Raw genomic sequence first — 21,142 nt, forward strand, 5'->3', positions numbered from 1 at the left:
ACTCCTTTCAAGCTTATTTCGTTTCCATTCGTTGCATTTTTCCCCCTTTTGTTTTATTATAGATGGTTCTCATCCACTTCGCCACAGTCGTGTCCTATTCTTTTACATTATAGCATTTCCACTTCCTTGCGTTCTTTCACTCAAGTGCATCTAATTCCCTCTCGCATGTACTGCATATCTTTTTGCCATTCATGCTCTTTTCATTTCTCTGCATGCATTTTCTATTCTGTTTTCTCTCTTTTTCTTTTTTTTCTCCTTTTTCCCTTGTAGGCAATTTTCATTTTTTTTTCTTTTTTTTTTAGCAATTATTTTCTTTTCAAAAACAAAAAAAAAAATATTATAATTTAAAAAATATTTTCAGATGTCCAGAATTACAGGCGTGTATAAGCTCTGATCTTTGGTGCGATGGAGTTAAACATTGTCCTTCAGGATTTGATGAAGAAGAAGAAAATTGTTCTTATCGATTTGGAGTGACATTATTGTATGTTGCCATTGGTGCTGGTGCATTGGGCATTTTTCTTGTATTATTATTGGCAACTGGTTGCCTCAAATATTGTCTCTATCGACATAAAGCACGTAAAAAGAAAAAAAATGTTGCTCTTAACGTTAATCATCTCCATGTGAATCATACTCATCACAATAACGGACTCACTGGTACTCGTCTCAGTGGACGTTATAATCTCGCAACTCCTCAAGAAATGTACATGGAAAACTATGGAAAAGACAGTATTTGTTGACAATACGCCATCACCAATATTGAAACCACTGTGTGAATAGTCATGTTTTTAATGCCTTCCAGGCCCTCCCCCTCAATTGTCACCTACACACATAAAAACACATACAAATACCACTTCCATCGTTTTATGCGAACGAATGCACTAGTGTTACTATTATAATTATAATAATAATAATAATAATAATAATAAAATATAATACTCATAATGATAATAATATTCCCAGAAAAAAAATTATAATCTATCGAAAATTTCCACTGGTGCGTCATGAATATAATTTTCTCCCATCATTTTCAAAAAAAAAAACCAGTTTTGGAGATTTTTGGTAAATCTTTTTTAATCTCAAAAAAAAAAAATTCTAACGAAAGAAAATATCATTTGTATTACGAATATCTAAAAACTCCGCGTGAGTTATTATAGTGAATAATAATTACACTTTTAATTTCCTTTTTTTTATACTTTTTTGTAAAAAAAAAAAAAAAATAATAAATATCATTAAATTTTTTGTCATATATATATAAGAGAAGTAATGTCTGAAAAAAGCGAAATTTCTCCTCACTATTCTCATAAATTTTCTTTTTTCATAATATCAGGATGTCTAAAAACACATCATAATTAGAAAAAAAAAAAAATTTATAAAATACGCTTTTATATATGACATGAAAAAAAAAATTAATTAAAACTTTTTATAATTAAATTTTACAATTCCAACTATATACATATATATATATATTTCGGTTATATACGAAAAAAAAAATTTTATACGATATATGTAAATTTTTTTTGATAATTCCAATTTATCAAATTCTTTTTTTTTTAATAATTATTGTACAGTTTTAATTAGAAAATTATTGAATATCGAGATTTTTTCTCAAAAAAAAAAAATATACATAATGACCAGGCAAAGTTTGTTATAGCTTTTTTAAACAAAATATAATTATATCATTTTGTGACATCAGATATTTAAAAAAAAAAAATTAAAAAAAAACTATATCCGAATATTTAATACCGAAAAAAACCAAATATAAGAGACGAAACAAGGATGAAATATCTATAGGTAGACTGCTCAAGATTTAAAAAAAAAATATATATATGACCAAATAATGCTCTTTTCTTCCATTCAGAAATCCTTTTTATAAAGCTGACGTGAATTTAACGACATTAAATGATTGAAAAATGAGATAAAAAGAAAAAGAAAAACGGAATTGATAACATTCAAAAAGTGATTGAAAAAAGTTCTCTTTTCTCAAAAATTCAACAGCCGTTCAATTCATCTCAACGTTTTTTTATTGGAATCAGAAAAAAAAATTCAGTGCGACCAGACACAATAAAAAATCTCGTTGCTCCACCAAATTTTTTTTTTTTATATATATTTTAAGATGCTCCGAACCATTTTTAGATTGAGATAAAAAATATAATGACAGTGATGATGATAATGATAATTTAATAGTTTCATGACTCTTGATATTTGTATCCTGCGCCTGTTTAGATATCATATTGAGTCGTCAGAAAAAAAAAATCATTTCACTCTTGTATTTTTTATCTCATTGGTCCATTCACCTTCGTATAGAATATTTAACGTAGAAAATATAAATATATATATAATATTAATTAGGTTTGATATTGATGCGTGATGCTTGATTGGGCGGTAGAGATCAATGTATAGTGTTATTTAAAAAAAAAAAAGCGAAAAAATTCGGCAAGCTAACAGCGTTTAATTAAAAAAAAAAAAAATCCCAATTTAAAAAATGTTAGGAATAAATATTTTAAAAGTTTCAATCTAAATTAAAATCTAATAATTTTTAATTGAAATTTACAAAAAAAAATTATATATTATTTAAAATATTTAGTTTTTATTATTTTATTTATTAAATCCAAAATTTCTAATTTCTAATTAAAAAATTACTTTAAAAATAATCAAGTAAAATTCTATATGTTGAAATTTCTTCAGTTATAATAAATTTAAAAATTGTTTGATGATTTATATAATTTAAAAGAAGATTTAAAATTAAAGTTGTACCCTAAAAGGGCCTCGTTACGTACATCTTGTATGCTGTGATAGAAGTAAGCGTATCAACAATCGGACGAATTGAAACAAAAAAAAAAAATTGTGTTTTCAAAATTTCATAATAAACAATTAATTAAAAAAGCGTGTTTGCAAAAAAAAACCAAATTTTAAAAAATTAAAATTATTTTTAATTTTACCCTACTGCGAGAGGAAAACCCAAATGAATTTCAAAAATCCAAAAATTTACTTTTTAGGAGCAGCGAATTGATATTCCTTTCGCACCAAGTGTAAAAAAAAAAATTTTCAGTAGTTATATATATATATATATCGCCCGATAATATTTTTTTTCTGTTTAGTGCACAAAATATTTTTTTGACTATACGTAAAAAAAATAAAAAGTATGCAGAATGAAGGAAATTTAATAAAATTGTACATGATATATGTATACAGGCAGTGTGCTGTAATTTTTGACATATGGAAAAAAAAAATGGTGTAATTTGTACATCTGTGAAAAAAAAACATTAGTAGGCGTAATGTTTGAGCCAAAGTCATGGCTGAGCGTGAAAAAAAAAAAAAAAGTTTTTCAACATAGAGTACGATTGTCAGTATTAAACATCGAGATTTTTAGAATTATTTTCTCTTTTTAAAAGAAAAATAATGCTTTTTTTTTTTTGTTTAAAATATGTTTTAATTTATTTTCATTATTGATATTATTGTAATTATATAGCGATATGGTATCGCAACCTTTTTGCGTCAATATAAATATATATATATATTGTATTTTCCATGAAAATGTCAAGTAGAGAATTTATATTTTATGGTAATTTTTAATATTTTTCAAATTTTTTATAATCATTTATATTTATTTTTTTTTTTGTGCCTCTTGAGAGACTTCGAATTTTTACACGTAATGTGCATAGACTGAGTAAGCTTTCAAGTTTTTTGTAGATAGATTATTTGAAATAAATACAAATACTCACGAAATTTACAATTATATTAATTTTAAATCACATTTACAAGTTATATATTCTATAAAAGAAATTGATTGACAGATCATTTTCTTTTAATTAATAAACCAATTTTTAAAAAGACTCCACATTTGAAATAGTGAATTGAGGTTATGTAAATTTTTTTTTAAATTTAAAAAATCTCAAAACTTTAAAGAAATTTTCAAAAAAAACACGATTTAACCTTTCATTTATTTACATATTGTATTAAAAAATATGATTGAATAATTGTTTCACCTAAAATTCGTTAATTATATATGTAAGTAAAATATGAGTCGTACCGGCTTTATTCCTTCGTCCCTATATTTCCAATTTTATATTCTTTAATACGGATTTATTATAAATATACTCTGGCAAATAATATGAAATCGTTTACAAAGATTATAACCTCAAATTTGGGTTTTACAAACGTTATTTAAATAAATAAATGTTGGAATAGAAAAAATTTAACTTTTTCGATATGATAAATTTGTCATTTCGCAAATGTATTGCGCATTATTTTGTTCTCTGTGTATAGTACATATGTTTTCAATAAGTAACAAAGAACATGAGTAAACAATAATTAAACAAATAACAATAAAGATAAAATAAATTTTCAAAAAAATATTAATAAAGTACATACCTGTAAAGAAAAAAGTAGACAAAAAAAACACGAGGCTTGCAGAAACAAATGGCCAAAGAATCATTTTCCCATTTTGCACGATTCTTATTGTCTGAGTACAAAAATGATATCTTGAGTATAACTTCCCTAATAATGAAACACATGTGAGCAACATTTTATACCATCTTTTATCAAAACTTAATCAAATAATTGAACAAAAACTTTTAATTAAACTTTTTACAGGAATAACTTTAACGACTTTAACAGGCTCTGACAAGTTTTAAACGGAACTATAACTGGTGGCGCTAGTGATCAACTTTATGCGCCACCTACTGTTTCTTTCCGGAAATTTTCTGAACTATGAAGTTTGACAGCGGGAAAATTCAAATTATACACAAAATTATTTATACACTTACTTATTTAATTTTGATTTTTTATATATTTTTTAAACAAAAATTAAATATTGTTGTTATAAATTATTATGGAGTCAAATTTATAATTATGCGTTTGTTTAAAAGGTTTCTATTATATATTTTTTTAACTACAAGTTCAAAGTCTATGACGTGAAGTTATCTTTTCGATTAATTTCGATTTCGTGTCTTTGCCCGGTCGATAACAACAACATTGAACAACATGTCGGCATCATCTTTAAAAATACTATATTACTGTTCGTGTCAAAGGTGTACTTTACTTTTTTAAAAGATTATTCATGTTTTAATAATTAAATTATTGTAAAAAGGTTTCAATAAGATTTATCTAAATGCCAGCCTTTCGAGAATGGCTCTTGAAATTGCTGTTATTGCCAGTGAATCTTGATTTTCGACGAAACAATCAATTAACAATTTTTCAAGACAGACTTCACATTCTTCTGTATATACTATTGTTGCAATAATTGGCAAACATTGAGACGCATTTCTCAAAATGTTGGATGGACTTGTCGCTTGGGTGCTTAATAATTATTTAGGAAAATACGTGGAAAACTTAAATACTGATCAATTAAGCATTGCCCTACTCTCGGGTAAGTTTTGAATCATTCTGGCATTAAATTTGCATAATTATTCACAGAATTTGTCATTGAAATAATTTTATTGAATGAAATTAATGTTTATTAATCGATTATTTCATTGAATCAAACTGTTACATCTTGTATTAATAATTTTTTTTTTGAATCGTAAAATTTTCTAACCTCACTTTTTTCTAATATTTGGTCTATTTCTAGAACATTATACAGTTATTTGAATTACAGTACACGAGTTTGTTATTGAATAATTGATATTTAACTGATATTAAACTGAAAATTATGAAAAAATTTGTTTTTAATATATATAATTTTATTGACTAAATATATTTTTAATTTATTTAAAGTTTGTCATCAACAATTGTAATTTATTGCAAGTATTAATTAATTAAGATTTTAATATAATTTTGCTGAGTCAGCTCTATATTTATTTTACTTTCAATTAAATAGTTGAATTTTTTTTTATTTTGAACATATATTTAATTGTAAGAAATTGTTATATATAAATAATAATTATTTATTGTCTTCCTGTCTTGAGGAGAGTTTATAATCAATTGTGCAATTTTGCAAGATTTGTAAAATAAATCAGAAAGTTCAGCAAAATACTACCTTGTTGTTATGTTACATCAAACTTTATATTATGAGAAAGTTGTTGTATTATGAAAAGGAAGAGTTTGTCATTTTATTTCACAATTGACTTTCTAGTTGTATAAAAGTATTGTTAAATATTATTTTTGAATTTTAATATATAAAAATATCTGCTAATACTGTAAAATAATAATATTATATAATATTCTTTATTATTATTAATAATTAATATTAATTTTCTTCATGAGTAGAATTAAAATATATTTAAACATTAATAACAACAAAAAATTTAAAGAAAATTCAGTAGAATTTCATTGTAGTAATTTATTTTAACTTTCAGCCTTTAAGAAGTGGACTTATTTTTCTAATATATAAATATTCGAGCTAAATTGTCTTATCGCGTGCAGAGTCATTCTTTTATCTTTGAAACATTTTACATATTTTTTTACATTCGCAGAATTTTATTTTAAATTTATTTCATAAATATTATACCGATTCAATTATATTTTTCATATATTTATTTTTTTAATTATTAAAATTATGATTATTATTTATATGAAATAATTTGGATTTTATTTTTAATTTAGGTGAAGTAGAATTGGAAAATTTACCATTGAAAAAAGAAGCGTTACGTCATATTGGTTTACCGGTTGAAATTAAAGCAGGATTCATTGGTAAAGTTCGAGTACAAATACCTGTTAGACAAATAAGAACTGCTTCATGGGTTATTGCTATCGAACAACTTTATTTAGTAGCTGGACCAATTTGTTTAGATGAGGTGAACATTTTTGAAATTATTCAATTTGTTATTTGTTAATAAATTTTTAAATTACAATTTTTCTTTTAGTATGACAATGAAGCAGAGGAACATGCAATATTAGATTATAAATTAAGTCGATTAGAAACATTGGAGGCGAGATGGCGTGCTGAGTCAGAACGTGATCCTGGTTATTATGCAACAAGTTATAGTTCTTGGTTAAATTATGGAACATCATTGGTGACTAATATTATTGAAAATTTACAGTTGAATATAAAGAATGTTCATTTGAGGTACGAGGATACTAAAGCACTTTCAGATGGTAGGATTTTGATTTCTAGAGTAAAAAACAAACATATTTTTAGATAATCAATGTTTTTTTAATCAATTAATTTTCAGGTACAGGCATTGCTTTTGGTGTAATAATTGAAGCTATAACAGCTCAAAGTTGCGATGCCAGTTGGATTCCAGGATCCACATCGTGGAATCTTTCAGATGCTTCATTCAAAATTATGGAGCTCGATGGATTGTCAGTCTATTGGAATCACTTGAAAAAAGAAGACTTATTTGAAAATTTAAATCTCGGAGATTTAGCGGTATATTAAATTTAATTCTACTTACAAATACATTTATTTGAAAAATAATTGTTTCACAAAATTTTTATCCACAATTTAGATTGCCATGAGCGAGTCAAAGAAAGTGAATCACAGATATATTTTATCACCAGTAAATGCAAAAGCTCATATAAAAAGAGACAGATCAGAAAGACCACTTCGATCAGCCAATAAACCAAGAATAGTTATAGATCTTTTATTGGATCAAGTTCCATTAGCATTGACAGACGTAAGTTTAAATTTATAATAATATCTATGTGTAAATTATTATTAAGTAAATATTTTTTTATTTTAGGAACAATATGAACAAATGGTTAAATGTATTAAAGGTCTTGAGGATATTGATCGACGAAAACGTCAATGGAGATGTAGACCAACAGTTTCTGTATTTGATTCGCCTAAAGAATGGTGGAAATATATGGCACGTTGTTATATTGGTCCTGGTAGTTTAAAACCAAAAATTTCATGGAATGATATTATTGAGAGAGGCAAAAGAAATGTTGCTTACGTTGAAGCTTGTGCAAAATTATTAGGTAATAAAATATATATTTGTGATTAATTTTTTTAGAATTATTATATTAATTTCATTTTCAGGAGCTCCTACCGCAATTCTTTCACCGGAAATAAAGAAACTAAAAGACGAAATGGAACAGGAACTTAGTTTTGAGGAACTTCGTACTTTACGAGAATTGGCAATGGAAAAAGTTCGACCACCAAAAATTCAATCAGATTCAAATGTTTCAACACCACAACAAGCGCGTGGTATGTTATTGCAATGGTTCCCACAATGGTGGGGTTGGTATACAAAAGCTCCAAATAATACACCATCAGATTCATCAACATTTGATGGGGAACTTTTAGACGCTCTTTCCGATACAATAGACGATGATACTCTATTGCGACGTGATACAATATTTGGACAATTTAATTTTGCATTATCAAAGGGGGCAATTTCTTTGTGTACGTCAAAAAATTTTAACGAATCCGTGAAAACAGTTATGGAATTACAATTTGAAAAAGTAAATTTAACATACGAATCACGACCAAGATCAAGTTCACACAAATTTTATATAAGTTTAGGTGCATTATATTTACATGATTATTTAACGGAGGATTCGACATTTCCAATATTAATACAACCGCAAACTGTAAGTGTATCAAATTCACGTTTACGTAGCTCATCAGAAAAATTAGTAACACAAGTATCACAATCACTTTTTGAATTAACTTACGAAAAACGGCCATTACACTTAAGTGTTGATCATTCATTGCAAGTGAATACAAGATCATTGGATGTTGTTTATAATCCAGTTGCAATTCTTTGGCTCATTGATTTTATATGCAAACCACATAGATATTCATCGAATCAAAAATTACAAGCAATGAAGAGAAAAACACGTAGACAATTAATTAAAAATTGGGAACAAATTCTTGAGGGTGATTTTGATTATCGATCATCGTGGGATTTACAATTAAATATTTCAGCACCTCAAATTTTACTTGTAGAAAAATTCACCGATTCAAATGCAGCTGTGATTGTTGTTGATTTTGGTAGATTACGTTTAACAAATGGCATTGAATCAAGTGAAATTGTCATTAAACCAGAATCATTGGAATCAGATGATGAGGAACGATTTGAAACACCATGCTCAACACCACCAGGTAGTCAGGAAAATGGTTCAGTTCCTGATTTTCAAGCATTATCAGAAGCGGCATTACACAAAAAATTGTACGATCATTATATTGTTGATTTATCAGATCTACAGGTTCTCGTTGGTAAAGTAAAGGATAATTGGAAGCATGCGCGAACAAGAGGAATGTCAAGTCTTCATGTTCTTGAAAGATTTAATATTTCATTGCAAATTGAAAGACGAGTTGTCACCACAATGGATCCACAATTTCCATCAATTACAATATCGGGAAATTTACCACGTTTAGTTGTTCATGTGAATGAACAAAAAGTTGATGTTATTCGTTCGATGTATCATTTATTGTCAAGTTTATCAACATCAGCGGGACAACCAAAGACAAATACAGTTGACACAGAACCGGAAAGTCCACAAAAGGAGGAAATTCTCGATCGAACATTAAATCATGTAATGATGTTACAATTTATTATCGATCAAATGACATTTGAATTGCAATCACGTGGTCGTAGTGTTGCTGAACTTCAAGTGTCGGGTGTAAGAGCGGCATTGAGTAAAAGACCAGCGGATTTAAGTGCTTCACTTTCGGTTCATGGATTACTTTTAGTTGACGCTCTACAGGAATTTGGTCCTGATTTTGAACTATTGGTGGCAAGTCACAAACACGTTGGAATGGATAGTATTTCAGGGAGTTTGAGAGATTCGGAGCCAACATCACCTGTTTCACCTGTATCGCCTGGTTCACCTGAACCAGGATTACCTCGACGTTTAACATCACCAATTGCTTTAACTCATGCTTTATCTAGTCTTGCTCACGATACAAAGAGTCCTTTTTCACCAAAGAAAACATCGTCCATTGGTTTAGATCAATTGGATTCAGAAGCATTAATTGTGATAGAATTGACACTTGTCGATGATCCAATTGAATCACTACGTATGGCGAATATACAATTTAATAATTTGGATATAATTGCAAATCAAGAGACAATTGTTGAATTAATGGGATTTGCAAGGAGATTGTTTCCAGTGAAGAAAACACGTTCGAAAAATATGCAAAGATATGAATCATTATCAAGTTTAACGTCTGAATTTAAAGTTTCAACAAGAACGGAAATAACTTTTGATTTTCATAGATTAAATGTTTTATTACTTCGTGCTGTTATGCAGGAAAGTCAATTGATTGGTCAAAAAATTGCCACCGCAACTATGTCGGATGCAAGAATTCAAGCGACATTTGCATCAAATTATTCAATATCTGGATCACTTGGTGGTTTACAAGTGTTGGATCAAACTTTAATTGGCAAAACACATCAGCGAATTATTAGCGTTGGACGTGATCCATTGGCTGATCCTCATCCTTTAGAGCATTTTTCAAGTCTTTCGAATCAGCCAATTGAAGCATTTCGTTTTTCGGCTAATAGAAGTTTTAAACAAATTCCCGATTCTGATGGTATTGAAACATTGGCGGATATTACAATTCGTGTTGGTAGTGTTTGGTATACGCATGCACCTCATTTAATATCGGAAATAAGATCTTGTGCTGATGAATTTAAACAGTATTTAAGTAATCTTGCTCGACAAATTGGAGCAGCTGCTACTGATATGGCAATTGGATTGGTACAAGCTGAGGATTGGACGATACCGCAACGTAAACGTCTGCCAAGTTTTTCAATGGATTGCGATGGTTCTGGAAGTTTATCATTAAAATTGGATGTGATTTTAGACAGTCCAGTTCTAGTTATACCAAGAGCGTCGCACAGTACTCAGGTGTTTGTTGCACATTTGGGAACAATGTCATTGCAACATGAACCATTGCAGGGTACGAAGAATAAACTAAGCTTGGAAGTGAGGGATATGAATTTGTATTCTTTGGATGTTTCGATGAAATTAAGTCAAGTGCAGGGAAATCTTCCAATAAGAGCCGAAGATATGTATAGTTGTAAAGAATCTGGAAAACCGATATTACATGATACACTCTTAAGAGTTGTTGTTGAGAAAGAACGTGTTGGACATGAAATTCAAAGTCCGGGTTTTATTTTCGATGCAGATTCAATGAATCCAATTGTTCAAGTTCATGGTGTTGTTGTTACGCCATTAAAAGTTTCATTAACACGATTTCAATATGAACAATTATTAGATACTATTCATCGACTATTTTCAATATCGGACATGGAACCAGTTGTTCAAAAACCACAGACTAGTAAAGTATCATATTATTCGGAGAAATTTGATTTATCATTGAAAGTTTTATTTGAATTGCCAGTATTGAGCATTGAATTGAAACAAGATCGTTTGGAGCAGCCTCTTGTTGAATTGTCAATGAGGGATTTTGTTGCTAAATTTGAAAAGTTGCATAAAAATGAATCAACAACGCAAGTATCGCTACGATCACTATTGATGGAGGATCTTTTATGTCCTGTGGGTTCGAGACATCGTTATATGATGCAATCGTCTGTACCAACTCGAGCAAGATTACCAGTTGGTGTTTCGAAATCGTGTCCTGATTTAGCTTATGTACAGAGATGGAAAGATGAGAATAATAGAGGGAGTTTGCCTGATCGATTGGAAGCCGATACACTTTACGCTGTGCCTGCTCATTGGCGTAGACAACCTGTCTCTGGAGAAGATACACCAGATACACCACCACCTTCACCAGGTGCTGTGAGTGAGGAAAATTTGGTTTTAATCAGCATCACTGTCACAGAACCAGATACACATGTTGTTAAACAAAAGAGTCAACAAAAATTCATGAGTATTAATTTCAATTGTTTGGATCTTGTTGTAAGTGTTGAATCATGGATGGTTGTTTTAGATTTTTTGGGAGTTGGTACTCCAAACACGAGTTTGGATAAAGCGACACAGCCAAAGTCAACGGATTCTGGAGATTTGAATCAAATCATCGAGCCAGTTCATTCGGATACTGAGATTGAAATTAGATCCTTGACATTGGTTCTAACACAATCGGAACGTGAGATTGCAAAGGCAAATGTTTCAAATGCAACTATGCACATTTTAAAAACAACTGGAATTACAAAAATATCAGGATCCTTGGGATCTATGTCCCTATTGGATCTAACACCACATGGTCGATTTTATAGAGAACGATTTTTATCATCAGGTCGTAAAGCTCTCAATTTTCAATATTCAAGCTATGCTGATTCACAAAAACGTCCTCACGATGCTCATTTAAAACTTCAAATGTCCGCCGTTCATTATTTTCATACTCAACGATTTGTCGCCGAATTACAGGCATTCTTCTCTCATTTTTCACAATTACGAACAATAATGGCAAATTTACGTGCTGGTGGTAGTGGAACAATTGATTTAAACGAACGAAGTATGAGACTATCACTTGAACTTCATGCCGGTGCTCCTGTTATTTTTATTCCAGTGAGTTCAAGATCAAATGAAATGATTCTTCTCGATTTGGGCGAATTAACAGCTCACAATTCATTTAGTTTTTCTGATGCTGTAAAAGAATGTTTAATTGACGTAATGTTTCTTGAATTGGTAAATATGGATGTTTATGCAGCAAAAAAAATTGAAAACGAAGGCGTCGATACATTATCCGTGGGAGGTGTTATTATTCAAAAATCTGGACCATCATTGTTGACGGAAAAATGTCATTTAAAATTGCGAGTGGAAAGAAATCTTGATACGTACATAAGTCGTGATATTCCCGATTTAAGTATACATGGTACTTTATCAACAATGGATTGTGCTCTTGATCCAGCTCAATATATGTTAATTCGTGGATTACTCTCGTATAATATTGGCGAGAATTTAGATGATCTACGTCTTTTTATGCAAGATTTAAATGATTCAACACAATGTACAATAAATGATAATGATAAAATTTGGACAAAATCGTATATTAGTTTGGAATTATTGAATGTCACATTAAAATTACATCCACATCATGGAATTGCGGCACTTGCTTGTGTTAATTTTATAAAATCAAAATTAACACTCGATTCATTGAGTGATGGTTCACAGGATATTGATTTAGTATCGCAAGAAATTTTAGTCACTGATACAAGATTTCACGATGAGCCTATTAATCAAAGATCAAATGTATTTACAGGAATTCTTCAACCATTGAGAAATACAACAAATTTGGAGGATCGTGTTCAAGCTGAAGTTCATCATCGTAAACGAAATAATTGTGTAGCAACGACTATTTTACTTCATAGTATGCGATTAACAGCAATATTAGATTGGTGGGAGGCTGTAAAAGATTTTCTTATTCTAAATTCACCTGAACCAGAGCCAATAATAATTGGCAATAATTTTCAATCAATTCAATCATCATTACAAAATGATGAAAATACAAATACAATTCCATTTGATCTTAAATTAAATATAACTGATTCAGAATTAGTAATTGTTGAAGATACATCATTGTGGGATACAAATGCAGTGATATTAAAGTGTACTGCAGTTTTAACATATCGTTCAATACCACAAGATGGTGAAAAATTGCTCTCATGTAATTTGTCACATTGTGAACTTTTTTCATGTATTCTTGGAATGGAAAATGAAACGGCTCTTTCGATTATTGATCCTGTTGGTGCAAGTTTAGAAGTAACACAAGAGATGTGCTTGGAAATTCAATTACAGCCATTGAGTGTAAGATTAAGTTATCACGATGTGAATATGTTTGCTCGAATGTTGAGTTCATTGCCAAAACAAACACTACTTGCTAAACAAAGATCAAATGAACCGCCGATAAATGTAAAAGGACATGTGACAAAATTAAGTGCATTGGGTTTTGCTGAAATTGATTGTGAAACGGCTCTTGATAAATGTGATGGAAAATTGGATGATGCTGCATTATGGTTGACACAAAATGCTATTCCAAATGCAGATGGTGAAACAAAGGGTGATTTCTTTTTTAAAGTTATTGAATTAGAAACATTGTGTATGAAAATTTGTATTATTGATGATTGTAGAGATGCGGATGTTCCTTTACTTGAATTATCATTATTGGATTTATCAATGAGACAAAGTTATTCGGGTCCTGGTGTTGTTTCAGGTACATTTGCAATTGGATATTATAATCGTGTGCTCAGCGGTTGGGAACCATTTATTGAATCTTGGAAGGCTACCGTTCAATGGGAGCAAATACTTGCCAGTACGTTAAATACAAAACGACTTGAAATTCGTGTTGATTCACAAGATTCAGTAAATGTTAATGTCACATCAACGTTAGTTGAATTGGTAACACTTGTGAAAAATAATTGGATTCAGGATTATTATGTCTCGAGTAATTCGTTAATGAGTAAAACAGGATCAGTACAAAATTATCGTCGTCGATCACCGTTTGTGCCTTTTGCACTAAAAAATGAAACTGGTTGTAAACTTTGGTTCAAAACATTAATCGCTTCAGCAAATGATTCTGATAGAAATTTAATTGAAAAAGCATCACTTGAACTTGATGAAACGTGGTTACAAATTGATACCGGTGAAACAATTCCATTTACATTTGAAGGTAGAGGAAAACTTCGTCACGATTCAACTCATATTGCAAGAAGACATCAGGTTGTAATTTTACTTGAAGGATGGAAAGTGACTGATCCAGTTTCAGTTGATAGAGTTGGTGTTTATTTTCGTTATGCACACGCTGAAATTAAGGGTTCTAAAATGACATCGAAAACAAGATTAATATTTAATGTTGAATTGGAAGGTTCAGCGAGAAAATTAGTGACTGTTCGTTCTGCTGTTCAGATTATCAATAAATTGGCACACACTATTGATATTAAATTGGAAAATACTCTTAATCATTTTGGCTCATATCCAGTGTATACGTCAATGAGCGGTAAAATTTTACAAGTTCCAGCTGAATCACAAATTTCAATACCAATTCCATTCACTGGTGTGCTTATGAGTTTGAGACCAGCAAATAATTCCTTTCAATATTGTACACAACCGATTGATTGGACAATAGCGAAGAAACCACTTGAAATTATTGAAATTCCAGCTGTTTGTAAAACCAACAAAGATGATATATTTCGAATGTGCATTGCCATTAAGAGAGATAATTATCCACCGGATGTAAATCAAACAATACCGGGTCATAGACTTATAATTCTAGCACCAATTACAATTGTTAATTTATTACCTCATGAACTTTTTTACAGCGTTGGAATTGAATCTGGTAAAATGCAACCAGGAGGATCGGCTGATTTACATTCGGCGAATTTAGACGAACAATTGGAAATTAAAATACAATTGGATGGCTATCCTGGAGTGGGTTATTTACTCTTACCACAGAATAGTAATTCATTTACGGGACGAATTCGATTGTCAGATTCATCGGGAAGAATATTATTTCTTCAGGCAGCTGTTGTTGTTGATAGGGGATCAGCTGTGAAGATAAATATTACGGCTCCCTATTGGATTATTAATAAAACGGGATTACCACTTGTTTTTCGACAAGAGGGTGTTGGTGTTGAATTTGCTGGACAATTTGAGGAGCATGAGAAAGCAAGATTATTGACACCTTTATTATTTTCGTTTAGTGATGAAGAAGCGAGTAGAACGTTGACAGTTCGCGTGGGAACTGGAAAAAATCCCAATGGAATTCCCCAATGGTCACAACATTTTCATTTACAAATTGGTGTACAGGTTCATCGACTTCGTGTAACATTGCGAGATGGTAGGCCGGATATTGTTTATTTGATTGGAGTATCGACGAGAGCAGCACGAGGAAGATATAGTGCAACAAATATTGTTACCATTTCACCGAGATATCAATTGCATAATAGATCATCGTGTACTTTGGAATTGGCGCAAAAAAGTTTTACAACAACAATAAGTCATCCTGATGCTCAAGCAACTTATATGACTGCAATACCCGATTGTCATATGACTTTTCATTGGCCAAGATTGGATAAGGATCAATTGCTTTGCGTGAGAATTATTGATGTACCACAATGCATGTGGTCTGGTGGAATTGTTCTGCAGGGAAATCATTCGCTTACAATTAATGTTAGAGATGCGGCAGGAAAAATGCATTTTTTGAGAGTTGATGTTGTTCTTCAGGAAAGTACTTATTTTATTGTTTTTACTGATGCTCACACAATGCCACCGCCAATTAGAGTTGATAATTTCTCGGAAGTTCCACTCTCGATCAATCAGGTGAATTTTCTTTTTTTCCATTCGTAAAATTATAATTTCTTTTTGTATTTATAATAATTTCTTTTTTTTAGAATTCGGTACCTGACAATATGCAATGGTCTGTGAGACCTCATTCGTCCGTTCCTTATGCGCTTGATGAGCCAACTCTTCCTGCGGAATTAATAGTCACTGCACCTGGTGGTGTTTCAGCTTCATATGATTTAAATCTTCTTGGCGAATGTAGAGGATTGACATATGAAAATTTTATCTACATTGCTTTCACAGGTTTAATAAAAAATGTTTTAATATTAACGATTGTTTTTAAATATAATTAAGTAAAATAATTTTTACAAATTTAATTATTGTTAACAGGTACTTTCAAAGAGGATGGAGATCTTGGAACAAGTGAAAATAGTTTAGATCCTTTGGATGTTGAGACACAAAGATTAGTCTTAGAAGCTGGACCGGGAGGCTGGGTTGCTTTACGAAGAAAACAATATGGAGCAAGATCTCAACTTTGGAGAATGACTGGAAGTGGACAACTACAACATGAAGGTAAAAATAAAATAGTTAATATATTTTTTAAATTGAGAAAATTTATTTTAATCGAATTTTTTGTGATCCTTAATTGATTCAGGTTCTAGTCCTCCGCGTGATAAATTAACAAAAGCACCAGATACAGTATTGGTTTTGGATATTGCCGGAACAGCTCCTCAGCCATTTACATATTGCGCTCTTGCTTTGCGAAGACCAGATCCAAGGAGAAAATCAACTCAAACTTGGAGATTTACTGACGATGGAAGATTGTGTTGTGTGCATAGAAATATGTGTGTTCAATCAAAAGATGGTTTTATGGGACTTAATGAAGGTTTGAATTTCATTAAATTATTTGAGAATATTAATATTTATGCACTTCGCTATTTATATATAAATTTTAATATCTATTTTTTATTTAACAGGGTGTTTAACAAGTTTAGGAAAAACAATTCCCTAACCGTTAGACACTCTGTTTAAATATCTGTTTTAATTATAATTTTTCTTAATTATATATTTTATTTGATTATCAGATCTTTTTATCCGTAAAAATTTCTTTGTATTTTATCTTTTCCATTTTTATTCGGTAGTTTTTTTTATTTTTTAAATAAACTTTCCGGAGACGTTTCTTTTGAACATGAAAAGTAGTTTAAAAATCTATTTTTAAAAGTTACAATTTTCATTTTGAACGAGAAAAATATAATTTGCAATTAAAATTGAAATAAATAATATTTTTTATAACACAGCTTTTCAATGTCAATTTTGTTAATGAAACACTGAAAAGAATTTGTCTTTGCACATGTTGCTTGATATTGCTTTGATCATTTCATTCTTATTTCATTACATAATTAAGTTTTATTATTTTCCTTTTGTTGCCTTATGATAAGTTATTAGGAAGAATATTAGAATAGTCTTACTTTTTTTTTTTTTTTTTTTATTTATCTTCTTGTAATTTATATTATCTGCCTTTAAAGATTGACAAATCTAAATGAATTATAAATGTTACAGGCGGCAGTGTCGCCCGTTGGCAAATGTGTACGTATAGTTACGGAAAATGTAATAAAAAAAATTTTGCATTTTCATTACAAAATTTTATTTTTAAACATCAATTACTAATTACCGCTTGTTTTTCTCATGTCATTGACACGTCTCACACTATCACTCTGTTGCACTCTTTAAGCGATGAAAAGAAATCAGAACACAAAATGTAACATTTTATTTTTAAAAATTAGTCTCTCTCACTCTCTATTTTTCTTTTTTTAATATATTGTGAATTATTGATAATTTTTGTTCATTAATTTATTTTTAGGGAGTGAAGCTGTATTGGGACCTGAAACACATTGCAGTCCACCTCCAATAGAACAACGTGTAAGCAGACAACGATTGAGACCGGGTTCTGGATTTTTATCAATACGAGTAACAACCGATGGACCAACACGAGTACTTCAAATACTTGATATAAAAGAAAGAGTAATTATTTTATTGATATATTTATAATTAAATCGCTAAGTAAATAAAATTACAGAAAAAAAAAAATTCCCCTTAGAAACGAACATTCGCACTTTTGGAAGAACGTGACTGGTTAAATATTGCAATCAATCAACGACCAAATCAATCGGCAATTGATAAATCAAGCGATTCACGTGAATTACATTTAAATGTTAATTTACAAGCCGGATTAGGACTTTCAATAATTTCCTGCAGACCTGCTGAGGAATTAATATTTTCTCGTTTCGCTGGTATTAATTTAGATTTTATGATGACATCAGCAAGTACAAATTTAAATCTCAGTGTTGATGATGTTCAAATTGATAATCAACTTTTTGAAGCACAATGCACATCTGTTCTTTATATTTCACGTGAGTCACGTGGAAAAAATGATGGTAGACCAGCAATTCATGTTGCGGCTGAGAAGTTGCCATCGAAAAATCAAAATGCAGAAATTTTTAAACATCTCGTTGTGAGCATAAAACCAATAAGTGTTCATTTAGAGGAGAGATTGATTTTAAAAGTTGCGGCATTTATTGGCGCTGGAAGATCTGAAACTGAAGTACCTCTCGATGAAAATGGTTTCAATACACAAAGATTTATTTCCAATGTATCGGCTGCTCATGCGAAACGATACTATTTCGGTGCTTTAAAACTCGTTCCAAGTCAGGTAAAGTAATTGAATTTTTTTTTTTATGATTTTATTTGAAAAAAAAAAAGTTGACACTGAATATTTTTCCAGGTTCGATTAAGTGTCTTGACAGCAACAAAATTGCCAACGCATCTTCAGACAATTAAGAAAAAATTGGGATTAACTTTAATTAAATTCGAAGATGCCACTATTGATTTAGAACCATTTATTAGATTGCATCCCTTTGAAAATAGACAGGTTTTGGTGCACTCGATTATAAAACACTATATAGATGTAAGTTTTCTTTATTTTAAAATTATCTATTTTAATATAATATAAAAAAATTATTTTTCAATTTTTTTTTTAGGAATTAAAATGGCAAGCGGCAGTTATTCTTGGTTCAGTGGATTTTCTCGGCAATCCACTTGGATTTGTCAATGATGTTTCAGAGGGTGTTTCAAGTTTCATTTCTGATGGTAATGTCAAAACTTTGGTGCAAAATTTGGCTCATGGATTTTCTAATTCCGCGGCTAAAGTCACAGAAACATTATCTGATGGTTTGGGTCGTGTGATTATGGACGAAAGACATGAGGAGACGCGACAAAGAATTCGTGCAAATAATGCTGGAAGTAGCGATCATTTACTTGCTGGTATAAAAGGATTAGGTTTTGGAATTTTGGGCGGTGTTACAAGTATCGTGAAACAAACCTACGATGGTGCTTCAAATGAAGGATTTCCAGTAAGTGAACGAATTAAAATTATTTAATCTCTTTAAATAATATGTGTAATTAATTTTTTTTTACCAGGGATTTTTCTCTGGACTGGGAAAAGGCGTTGTTGGAACAGTGACAAAGCCAGTTGTTGGAATGTTGGATCTTGCATCGGAAACTGCAACCGCAATTCGAGAAACGAGCAGAAGGTTAAAATTTTTAAATTTTAATTTAATTTTTTATAATTGTTATTTAAAATCGTTAATTTTTTTTTAGTGCTCATCGATTAATACCGAAACGAGATCGATTGCCACGAGTTGCAAGTGGTCCTGCGGGATTATTACCACCTTATAATCTTCAACAGGCCGAGGGACAAGAATTTCTTTATTGCATTAATAATCGTGATTATTCTGAGCTTTTTGTTGCTTATGAGTGTTTGCGAAGCGGTGCAGATAATCTTAAGGTTTTAGTCTCAAATGAAAGGGTTCGTATTATTTCTGGTGGTACAAAAGGAGTTGTCACTGAAGTTAGTTTAGCTGATTTACTTCACTGTCAGCCAACTCACAAATTAGAAAGTAATGGCGTCACTTTACATTATATTGAATTGACATCAAGAGATTCAGTTGCTTCCACCAATTTTGTTGGCACTGAAGTTTTACGAAGACCAAAGGTTAGATGCGATAATGAAGCCTGTGCTAAATGGGTAAGTTTACCAAAAAAAAAAAAAATTTTTAATTAAAAATTTTTAATGAAACATTTTTTCCAGGTTTCGCAACAAGTAAATTATGCCAAAGGAATGCATGAAGAGTTAAGTTTAACTTTGATGTCATCAGACAATATGTTGGACGATATTCAGAGTTACACGTAAGGGAGATAAAAAAAAAAAGAAACGAAAAGCACTTAAAAGTAGACAGATTTTGTATTTTGTTACCATATTTTTAGCGGTTTAAAAAAACATTTAGTGCTAAATTAACTTTTAATTCCTCGCCCCTCCCGTCCTTGAAGGTCAACATTTGCCTTATTCTTAGCGTTTAGATTATTATAAGACTGATGTACATTGTTGTAAATTATCAGATTTTGAACATTACAATATTTTAAGATAATTCGACTCTCACACACATTAATGTCGCACTCAAAAAATAATTCTTAATTCAAACGACTTGCGTGAATAAAGTTGTAAAAAAAATTTAATATATTAATATATATATATATAAGAGACTGTACATAATTGTACAAATATCATTAAATGATTCGAATAGAGATATTTAAAAAAATTCTAATGTAAAAAATGGCCGATAAAAAAATTATATATATTCTTTTCTTGTTGTCATCGATCTAAAAATTATATTTTTTCCCATTGAAAAATATTTATGAATTTTTGTAATGCACATTATTAAACAATTATGATTTTTCGAATATTTAACGTACATAAATTAAAAAAAGAAAATGAGAGATGTTTGTATGAAATAACAAAAAATGACGTAAGATAAAAATGTTAATTTAGTTTCTTGGGAATGAATAATGTTTTGTATTAAGTAATTTTGTTGAATTAAGTTAAATGGAAAGTTATTGTTGAATGCGAAAAAAATATTTTTACTTTATAGCTTTTTTTTTTTGTACAGAAAGTTTATGTTTTCTGTTTTTATTTTTTTTCTTCGAATCTCTATTTATTGCACAAAACAAAAAA

General features: G+C 30.0%; 2 protein-coding genes across 3 annotated transcripts in view; both read left to right on the forward strand.

The window, feature by feature from the left end:
• Positions 1-3,726, forward strand: part of LOC127276636 (uncharacterized) — a 42,999-nt gene extending 39,273 nt beyond the window's left edge. The window contains exon 12 of the mRNA XM_051297216.1: positions 362-3,726. Coding sequence (XP_051153173.1) covers positions 362-737 — 376 coding nt within the window. The 3' untranslated portion in view covers positions 738-3,726. The remainder of the gene's footprint in view (positions 1-361) is intronic.
• Positions 3,727-4,979: 1,253 nt separating this feature from the next.
• Positions 4,980-20,485, forward strand: LOC127276639 (intermembrane lipid transfer protein Vps13D). Of its 2 annotated transcripts, XM_051297217.1 has the most exons (18): positions 4,980-5,368; positions 6,544-6,734; positions 6,804-7,035; positions 7,113-7,309; positions 7,389-7,556; positions 7,623-7,860; positions 7,922-16,113; positions 16,185-16,377; positions 16,465-16,647; positions 16,730-16,960; positions 17,635-17,661; positions 17,936-18,096; positions 18,173-18,784; positions 18,857-19,039; positions 19,113-19,484; positions 19,552-19,664; positions 19,732-20,158; positions 20,222-20,485. In XM_051297217.1, the coding sequence occupies exons 1-18, from the start codon at positions 5,272-5,274 to the stop codon at positions 20,321-20,323; spliced, it is 11,919 nt and encodes a 3,972-aa protein (XP_051153174.1). In that variant the 5' UTR covers positions 4,980-5,271; the 3' UTR covers positions 20,324-20,485. The 2 variants fall into 2 exon arrangements, with proteins under 2 accessions (XP_051153174.1, XP_051153175.1); XM_051297218.1 differs by lacking the exon at positions 17,635-17,661 and having other exon boundaries at positions 4,981-5,368.
• Positions 20,486-21,142: the final 657 nt, after the last annotated feature.

The sequence above is a fragment of the Leptopilina boulardi genome, unplaced genomic scaffold (assembly GCF_019393585.1).
Source record: "Leptopilina boulardi isolate dan_hultmark-lab unplaced genomic scaffold, ZJU_Lbou_2.1 LbouV2_150, whole genome shotgun sequence".
In the NCBI taxonomy this organism is placed as follows: Eukaryota; Metazoa; Arthropoda; class Insecta; order Hymenoptera; family Figitidae; genus Leptopilina; species Leptopilina boulardi.